Here is a 10475-nt window from a genome sequence, read left to right as displayed (position 1 = left end):
AGAGAAGACCCAGGACCCTCTCACATACATACATACTCAGCTTCCTATAATGTTCCTAACATCCTTGAGGCTATACCGGCAGGGTATAAACTGGGTTTGGTCTAGGATGACAATCCTGATGTTGCCACAAGTAAGGATTTATTTTTTCCTTTTAAATTTTCTCATGTTTTATTTAAATAAGGAATTCTTCATATGCCAAGGAGTCCTTGGGGTGCCTGGGTGTTGCAGTTAAGTGTCCAACTCTTGGTTTTGGTCCAGGTCATGGTTTCACAGTCATGAGATGGAGCCCCATGTCAGGCTCCACGCTCAACAGGGAGTCTGCTTCCGTTTCTCTCTCCCTCTCCCTCTGCCCTTCCCCACAACATTCTCTCCAAAGGGGAACAACTGCCACAAGGACCAGTTTATACTCAACTCATTCCATGATGTGGCAGTTTCATGGAGATGTAGGAGCTAAACTGCAGAGGAGGAAACCAGCACACTCTCTTCTGAGGAAGGAAACCTAAAGACAGTAAGGAAAGTAGAATTGAGAACTGAAGAGAGATCCTCAACAAATGGATAAACAGATAAAGAGCAGATAAATAGGGATCCCTGGGTGGCACAGCGGTTTGGCGCCTGCCTTTGGCTCAGGGCACGATCCTGGAGACCCGGGATCGAATCCCAGGTTGGGCTCCCGGTGCATGGAGCCTGCTTCTCCCTCTATGTCTCTGCCTCTCTCTCTCTCTCTCTCTCTGTGACTATCGTAAATAAATTTAAAAAAAATTTTTTTTAAAGAGCAGATAAATAGATAATCTTCTCAAATTGAAAAGAAGTGAAAAATGACAAAACCTGATACTGGCAATGACGTAAGAAAATAAGCATTCATATTCTTCTGATAAGACAGTGAGTTTGGAACAATCTGGAGGCAAATTTAGTAATATAAACCTGAAGCCTTAAAATCTGCATGCCTTTTAATTTTTTTTTCTCTGAATATTTGTTTCTCTTTATTGGCTCTTTGGCCAGATAGGTTTCTGAAAATATAAGCCTTCCCAAGATTGCTGGGACATATTGATGTCCAGCAATCTAATCCTTGACTCTTTTGTTATTACGTCTTCAGACTCTTCCCACACAGAAGTCTTTAGGATATTCTATTTGAATCTTTTTGATTTTACTGACTTGTATCAAAGTTCTCCTCTACTATATCTGCAGAGGATGAGCAAAAATAATACAATTTTTAGTGACCATTTATCATAGTGACTGTTTGTTGGATACTTTCCAATTGCCTAACACTGTATTGAGTAGTTTACACACATTGTATTTAATTCTCTCCACAGACTTGTGAGATAGATCTATTATTCCTATTTTGTTTATGTGGGTTTTTTTTGTATATTTTTTAATTGGAGTTCAATATGCCAACATATAGCATAATACCCAGTGCTCATCCCATCAAGTGCCTCCCTCAGTGCCCGTCACCCAGTTGCATGCCTTTTAATTTAGCAGTTTTACCTCCAGAAGGGGAAAATAGAGGTAACAAAGAATCTAGCTTATCAGAACTTCATCATAGCATTAATTATGAGTAAAAACTTAGAAATATCCTAAGACCAAATAATAGGCAGCTGGTTAAATGGATTACGAAACAGAAATGATGTATTAGATAAAACAGGACAGAGAAAGATGTTCACAATGAGTTTTAAAAAATTGAAAAATAGTTTATAGAATGTTGGTTGACAATTACCAAAGCAAAATTAAACAAACGAGAAAAATCACCAGAAAAAAACTTGATTTAAAAAACTACACTAATTAGATTGATTTCAATAAAAAAGAATACCTCTTTGATAGAGTCTTAGTAATATTTCAGAAGAAGGGAGTCGGGGAGGGTATTTACGGTTTTAGAGCCAGAACCCAGTGATCATAAGGTGGGTCTCACCGGTCAGGGAACTGGTTGGGATGGGGCGGTTTATGACATAACAACTCTGGGTTGGTGGCCACAGTACAGTAAGGTCTTGAAGCAAATATTGTTGAGCAAGCTGCTGATCCTAATAAGTAAGCAAGTAACAAATTTGTTACTATTTGTGTCTAGTCCCAGTATTATTTGGCAGAGAAACAGGAAAACATGCTTTAGCCATAACTGTTCATCATAGAGACAGGAAAGTTCATTGGTTTCTGTTCTCAATCATTGCTCTCTTTTTGTTAAAAAAAAAAAATCATGTTTATATTTCTATCTCACTAGAAACTCTAGGAAGAGAATTATTTACATATTAAAAGTAGTTATCTTTGGGTGGAAAGATTATAGGTATTCCTTCATTTCTTCACTTTCGCTTCTCTGTATTTTCTAAATTTTTATCTAATGAACATATATTCAGAAAAAAGATGTATTTGTTTGACTCATATTTAGCCAAATAATTCCAGAGCTATAGTACCCAGAGTCACTTTCACCTCAAAGCTTCTAATCCATTTCTAAATAAAACACCCAATCTACACAGAATCTTGTGGCCAACTTGGAAAACTAGTTAAATCATTACTGAATCACAACTGTGCAGTCCAGTAAGCATCAGGCAGCTTTTCATCTTTTCAGACAGGGAAAGAAATGCTGTGTAGACTGTTTAGAAGGACCCATTGTTCTGAAGTATAGTGGAGGTGTGTTTAACTGACACAGATGCCTGCTTTTCTCCTTGACTCACTGTCAACTCTCCATTTTCCGAATCATGGTACAGTGGGAGTCAGGGACTCCAGGAACACGAAGGGTGAGAGTCGAGGTGAACCCAGAAGCCTAGAATACTGTCTCATGACCTCTCTAGTCAACCACTAATAACTATTTTTCAGTACATAATATTTGCTGAGTGCTAGACAAGGTGAGGCATGGTACAAAATTTGGATAATCTACACTTTATCCCTTAAAGGAGCTTAGTTTTTAATTGGGGAAAGGGTGGAAAGGAGTGACTAATACATAGGCACAATTCCAGACACACAAAATAGCATGCAACCAAGCACTGCCCCACAGGTGGATTCTAGGCTGACCTGAGTTACAGTATTTGTAGCCGGGATCTTGGGTGGTCTAGACTTTGAGTCCTATATATGTTTGGACACAGAAGGTTCAGGGCATCAGGATATCCTAGTAAAAGGAGGTTAAACTCAAACTTTTTTAAATTTCCATGATTTTTATTGACAATTTTTCTGAAATTTGATCTTCTTTATTTTCTGCCGTTTATAACTGCAGCTTAATGAACCTTATTGCAGGGCCCCAAGGCCATTTTCATTGTACGTAGATATTGATTTCCTTGATTGGAGATTAAAAAGATAAGAGACTGACATAGATGTGAATTGATCCCAAGATCAACTGAAGTTTACTTTAAAAGAAAAAAAAAAAAACCCACAGTTCCTAACACCTATGTATTTTCTGATGATCAGCTTCTTTCCATTAGGAAGGACCACGGTGAGACACTCCAATAGATTGATGGTTCTAATTGGTTGAAATGTCATTTCCCTTTATATAACCCTTTATTACTTACATGTACTCTTCATCAGGGACCTCATCATTCCAGATAAGGGGCCTTAGTAATGTTGTTGGGGAAACGGGCCCAGGAAGGGTCTTTACTCAAGTTCAAATAGACACATAGTGATGGATTTAGAATTAGATGTCAGATCTCCTGTTTTCAACCCTGAGCTTCTCCCAGTCTGATACCCCAGGCTTTTTCCTACAAGATAAAACTTACCAAGGATTCTGGGTATCTTAGCTACTAGACATAAAAATGAAAGAGACACGGCTCACAACACTTGTAAGTATAATGAGATGCTCTTACTTCCAGGTTCACCTCTTGGCAGGTTCTCTGGAACAGGACTCAGTTCTGAGTGTCAGACACAGGCACTGCTATCCACATGCCCCTTGGTTTTATCACAACACAATTAAGGAAACCAAAATGCAGAGAGATGAAGTCTCCCATGCCCCCAGCCCTAGGTCAGCCTGTAGAGCAAACTATGGGAATGTGGAACACCTCCTGGATGAACAATCTGATGATGATTGACCCGGCTATTAAAGACAACAGCAGCCATAATGACAACAAACTTGGCCAATCCACCACTTAGGATGCCTTTGGCTGCTCATAAAAACAAACCAACAAACACTCTCAAACAATCTAGGATGTATTACAGAACAGGGAATGCAGAGTTAGAGGCAGTACACGGTGGGCTGATTCAGCAGCTCAGTGGTCCCATCCAGGAGGCAGACTCCCTCCATTCCTGGTGCCTTTTGCAGTGTATTGCCTGAAGTTATTGCAGTGTATTGCAGTGTATTGCTCCTTATGGTCTCCAGGGGTGGCAGCATTTTCAAGCCTCAGACCTACATCCAGAGGCAGTGACTTGAGGAGTCCCATCTTCAGAACAAGGAGATCTTTCTCAGAAGCCCCTAAACAAATCTCTTCCCTCGATACTGGTTGGAACTTGGTCAAGAACCTGCTCTGAAACCAATCACAGCCAGGAGGACAGGCTCAGCTCATTCATGATTCACTCCCTGGGACTGTGGTTGGAGCCACTTTTCCCTGAGTCCTGTGTGGGTGGGGACCAGAAAGGGGTGAGGAGGAAGACCCCTGACTCAATCAGAGCTCTGCCAGAGGAACACAGGGGTGGTCAAGATGGAGGGAAACCATCCACAGTATCTGCTACACCTGTTCTGAGCTACAGGCCACCTCTCCCACCAGGACTTCCCTGAATCAGGTGTTTCATCCCTTCCAAGGTGAGGAGAGGCTGTTCTGACAGAGCAGGGAGGACCTAGGTATCTGTGAATGCTTACAGAGGTCTTCATCGGATGTCAATGTTGGCTTCATGTAAAACTTCCTGAAGGCTCTGGGGACCTTAACCTAGAGTCAGTGATGTTCTAGGGGTGGGAAATTAGGTCAGGAACACTTACAGGGCTAGGCCACTGTGGGCCAAGAGAGAGCTTTGGGTGCAGGGAGACCAGTATTTTAAAGTACTCCTTAAATCATACCTGGACTTTCACTATTGGCCTATGCCCAGGTATGACCATACAGATAGGAAATTGAAGTGAAACACATAAAGAAACATCAGGGTTGGGGTTTTTCTGTTTTTTTGTTTTTTGTTTTTTTGCTTTTGTTTTGTTTTTTGTTTTGTTTTGTTTTACCCAGCCCATGTTCTATGATAAAATTCAGCCCTGCTAAAATAAAAATAGATTTTTGGATGACTGGGTTATAAGCTTCTTGCTTTTCCTTTTCTTCTTCCTTTTTCTTTTTCTTTGCTTTTGATTTTTAAGAATAATGAACATATTCTCTTTTATCATGGGAAAACAGAATAACTTTTATTTGGGAAAAAAAGGTGTTTCACACTTATTTAAAACAGCACAGGAAATCCCCACCTCAAATAAGCAGTCTGATGATTGCTTTTGTAATATTTGAAAATAAACCAACTTTATTGAATTAGTCAATACCAATCAAGACTGGAAAACAACTTTATAACTGGTTCAGATTCATGAAGAAAACATTCAGCAATATCTTCATTAAAAGGCAACTTATATTTATTAAGGCTTGAAAGCAAGTCCTGCTATTTTATCACCACAGTTAAAGGTCTTGAGAAAATCAAGTAACCATCATTTGGAGTGTCTTTATAGAATGAAATGTTTGTTCTTTTATAAGGCATCTTTTGCTAATTAGTTAACCCCCAGCTTCTAGAATGGGACAAACAGGAGGTCAGGAAAGTAAGACAAATTCAAACATCAGCTGGATATTTCATTTTTTAAGCATATGCATAATCAATATTGTGAAATCTCTAACTATACATAAAATATTTTAGATAATTGGATCCTTAAAACTATGTTTTTCCAAAAAACAGATTGCTTTTATAGAAACACTGATTGGCCCAAACCCCAGATGAGGCAATCTTTCATTGTATTTTTGGTTGGTGAGGGGAGCATTGGATCTAATTCCTCAAGTAACATTAAATAAAATTATGCACACTTTGGATCATACCTCATGATGAAAGGAAAGCATCTCGAAACAAAGCTGGGAGAAGAATATTGGCAAAGGTAGAAGAATATGCATTCATGAAGGGGGCACGTTACTTGGTTTGAATGCTAAAAAGCACTGGATAGAAGACAATGGGTCTTGTTTGCAGAAAGGGCTCCAGAGCCAAAGATGTGACATCTGTTCTCCTAACTTCAGAACCAGGATGCTTCACGTGCACAATTTTTTCCCGAATGCTTATGATCCTCTTTAATGGCATGTCAAAAAAATAAGGAAGTGATCCCTTAGCAATCACTTAATGAGTTAAATACTTTATCTTTCCAAGGAGAGAGACAGCAACATCTGGATTCACTGCTATATAAATGGTTCCTGGCCACTGGGGATATTGGTGAGTCACAGGAGTACCTACTGGATTCCTGCTGCTTCTAGACCAATTTAATTTTAGACACAGACCCTTTGCTGGTTTCTTACAATGGAAAAGTCTTAATAGACAGACCTGTACCTTCCTCACTCCACCCTTCTTTTAATTCTATTTATCTAGACCTTACTGATTCCTGAGATTCTTAGATATTCAGGGTCTATTCGGGGCTTGATCCATTTTGCAACAATGTGAAGATGCTTGGTGTTGTCTGTCTGCACAATGGCCAGTAGGTACAGGTGCTGTGAAGAGCTTCTGTTATTTCATTTGACAAATGCCAGAAAATGCAGCTCAGGAAACTTCACTCTTGGTGAAGCCTTTTTCTAATGAAAAGACCAAGATCCTTGCTGGCCCCATCAGCAGATGTGAACACTGAAGACTGGCATTTCCTGGGAAGCTGAAACCAGTCTAAGATAGTGTGGCCAAATAAAAGTGTGTTTCACTTTTCATAGCCTGTGATTCTGAATTGTCAGGCATGTGGCTTCCTTTATTGGGATATAAAGACATACAATAGAAGGAACTATGCAACTATGCTCTATAACACTCAAGCTTTTATTATCCAGTTCATCTTATAAGGTTATTAAAATCTTACCCAATACCTTCTCTCTGGGCCAACCTGAGAGGTAGCCCCACCTGACAGGTAAATTCAACACAGTTATTCTGAATTTGATTCTTCTTTCTGCCTCTGCCTCTCACTCTGCTATCCCACAAAAATAGAATAAAATAAAATAGTGACATGAAAGTCAAAGGAGAAAAATAAATCCAAAATAAAATAGGATCTTAACTCAAGCACTTTCAAATGCTGCTGAAATGCTTTCTGAGGGATCAATATTCATTCAAGACCAATGATAGGGTGACCTCCTGTCTTAAAACTCTGGAGTCCAAACTGAAAACGTTTAGTACTCCCTGAGTTGGTTCTGGAGACACCTAAGGACCTCATCATACCGATGCCTGAAGATGATTTGCTGTGTATGTGATAGGGTTGTGGCCAAAGCCCAAGGAGGCTGGAGGATCTGGAGAAAAATCCATTTTGGAAAACATAATCAGAAGGTTAATATTATTGTTATTTTAAAATATTCTGACAAATCTGGTCATAAGACATTAAAGCTCTCAGCCAATAGACGGTTGTATTATGCGATAATCTACTATTGAAATAAAAAGATATTCCTGAATTAAGTACTCAGAAGTGCTTTCCATCTACAACTCCATCCCCTGTTTTAAATGGTTATAACTGATCATGTCACTGACCCCCTCCACTGGTGCCTTAATATCGTTATTTATGTAAAACTAAGTCAACTGCAGAAGGAACATCTAGAAACAACAATATTGATTTAGTTTGGCTTGTTTGTTTTTAAAGACTGTTTTTAAAGACTTGCCAACGGCTGGATTCTGACTATCAAATCAGTCATTAATATCAGACAACCCCATGGGGGGAGCTGTGCCACCTGGGCGGCCTGTTTTCCCTGTCCCGCTGGCTCTGCTACACCAGTGTGCTTCTAGAACAGCACCACTGTGGGTCTCTGGAGAGTAAGCTGCCTCTTAGGTCATCGTGCTTGTATTGCTAAACTCAGGGAAGGGTTTCTGAGGACAACAAGATTTACACTAATTAAAAGTCCTCTGGGATCATTCAAGACTTCATCTCCCAAGAGGCCAGTTCGGGGCTTTTCCTTACAGTTTTCTCACCATTCTCCTTTTTTAAACATGCCTAGGGATTAAGTTCCCAGGGAGTCCCTGGAAAGGTTCCTTTAGGGGTGGGAATTAATCAGGTCCTCCTGTCTTTGCAAAGCTCTCAGGCTAATAAAATGCCATACTGAGAACTTTCCTCTTCCTCGGTGGGCTCAAGGGGCTCCTCCTGCTTCCTCCCCTCTGTTCAGATCATCGGGCCACTTGATTTCTTCAGAGATCCCTGGAAGCAGGTTGGCCTAGGGATTGCCAGGGTGAGGATGTGCTGATGTTTCTATGGAAAGGACGGTGCTGCCCTGCTGCCCTGCTGACCTTCCTTGGGGCTTTCTGGCACTGGGAAGCCTCACTCTACCAGTGGGCAGCACAGGTAGGAGAACTGGTGAAGGTGGCTGCCTGTGGCAGGTGGCTTTTCTCGAAAGGCATGCGCTCAGACAACGGGCTGCTGATCAGCTCATTTTTCTTAGCTTCCTCTGCACCAGTGCCCAGGCTTGAGCCAGGCAAGCTTTAAAGGAGGTAAAATTCAAGGAGAATGTCTAAAGAGTGAAATATTAGCTTAAAAAAGTGCCCATTTTCATGTGGCAGGTGAGTCAGATGGCAGGAAAATGAACCCAGATGGTGCATATATATTTCTTCAAGTTCAAACCCTATGGTTTCACAGTTGGAAAGGCCCCTGGACTTTCTTCTTCTGGTGTTCTGTGATCATGCCACCTCTCTACCTCTCAGCCAGGAGGCCCAGCTGGCCGACCCACATTCAGAAAGAGCTTAAAGAGATTGGAAAGTCAATTTTGGCCAATTCTTGGGTTTTTGCTCTAAGATTGGTAGTGACATAACATCAGCAGTTCAAGACTTAATGAGACCATGAGAAAGAAGACCTGTGTGAAAGATTCCCAGGGAACATCGAGCCTCATAGAAGACTTTATCGTCACCTACACCCCCCACCCGCCCACCTCACATCTGCTTTTTCACAGACCAAAATTCACTTGTGGATCAAAGCAGTCAAAACCCAGGCATGTAATCCCCAACAAGACTACCCCTAAGCAAGCAACCCCCCTGGCTGGTAGGCCCTGTGGGCCTTTTGGCATCAACACTGCTCCCTCACCCCCTTCCTGGTCATCCCGGGTTTGCAACTACAAATTCTCCTTCCTCAAAAGGCCTGGACCGCATGAAAACAGAGGTTGGTGTCAGTCAGATGCATAAGGGCATTGCAACGTTCTCAGCACCGCAGCAAACGGAGACGGTCTGAAGTGCTTTTCCAGCCTGGTCTTCCATGCCCCATGTGACTGGAGCGTCAGAAAGCAATGAGGGACTGAAGGTGTGTCTGCCAGGTGCCAAATCCACAGCCTGCCTGTCCTCGATTCATTCCCTCATCGCCCCACCCCACCCCCAAATGCAATGGCTCTCTTTCTCGTAAGAACTATGATTCCATCTGTCCTTGGCCGCCGAGTTAACCAACAAAGAGGTGGGTGGAAGAGGACACCATGTTCCATGTTCCTAATGGAGCTGAGGAGAGATCTTGATATTGGCAGAGAGGCCAGTGACAGTCCCCCAGGTGGGTTCTCCAACACTGACCCCAAACACACTGAACCCAGACCAGGCCCAAAGGCTGAGAGCTTGATTATTTCTATCATTTCTGCTTGCAGATCCCTGTCCGATCACCTCGGGTCGGTTCTGACCTTCAGAAGAGACAGCAGGCTGGAGTCCCACGAGGCCAGCGAGACGTGGCCTACTACAAAAAGATGTTTCCCAAGGCCATGAGCAAGAGGAGTCTGGGAGGCTGGAGTTCCTTTGGGAGAAGCTGAGTCCTTCTGCTGCCAGTGGTGGGGCAAGGTGGCCGAGCTCAGGAGCGGCTGAGGCGCTTGGCGACATCCGCGTAGGCCGACTCGATCTCCTTGTCAGCTGCACAGGTGTTGGTGAACTCATCCCGGGCGTAGGCATTCTTCAGGTACCGCCACAGGCCTGTCATCTCAGCAGGGAAATCGTAGTTGCGGTATTTCTTGGAAACAATCTACAACACAGATGGCATGAAAGCGCGAAACAAATCAGCGAGGGAGACTTAATGGTGTGACCTGGTGTGTGTGTGTGTGTGTGTGTGTGTGTGTGTGTGTGTGCATGTGCGCGCAGGGAGGGAGGACCCACTTGCATCACGGCGGGCCACTTTGCAGCAAAATGTTTGCCATGCAAGGTGGCAGTGCTGCCTTCTTTTCATCTTATCTTATTTATTTCTTAAGTAAATATAATTTGCCCTTTTGACTTAGCCATTCTGCTTTTTCCTTCGGAAATAATATCAAAGATATAGCTACATATCTGTGATCATGGGACTAATAGTAAATAAAAAAAAAAAAAGCAATAGTAAAAAAAAATGGCAGAGAACAGAAATGTCCAACAATGCATATGCATATATGGATAAATGTATCATTATCCATAAATAC

The 10475-nt window shown here is 42.0% G+C and overlaps 1 protein-coding gene across 3 annotated transcripts in view; it reads right to left on the bottom strand.

Moving 5' to 3' along the window:
* Positions 1–5366: 5366 nt before the first annotated feature.
* CLIC5 (chloride intracellular channel 5) overlaps positions 5367–10475 on the bottom strand; it is a 157870-nt gene continuing 152761 nt past the window's right edge. For all 3 annotated transcript variants that reach the window (XM_077903791.1, XM_077903792.1, XM_077903794.1), the window contains exon 6: positions 5367–10051. In XM_077903791.1, the coding sequence (XP_077759917.1) occupies positions 9884–10051 (168 nt within the window). In that variant the 3' untranslated portion in view covers positions 5367–9883. The remainder of the gene's footprint in view (positions 10052–10475) is intronic.

Source organism: Canis aureus, chromosome 7 (genome assembly GCF_053574225.1).
Source record: "Canis aureus isolate CA01 chromosome 7, VMU_Caureus_v.1.0, whole genome shotgun sequence".
Classification (NCBI taxonomy): Eukaryota; Metazoa; Chordata; class Mammalia; order Carnivora; family Canidae; genus Canis; species Canis aureus.
Note: the sequence above shows the minus strand (reverse complement) of the source record. Positions and strands in the feature narration are given on the sequence as shown.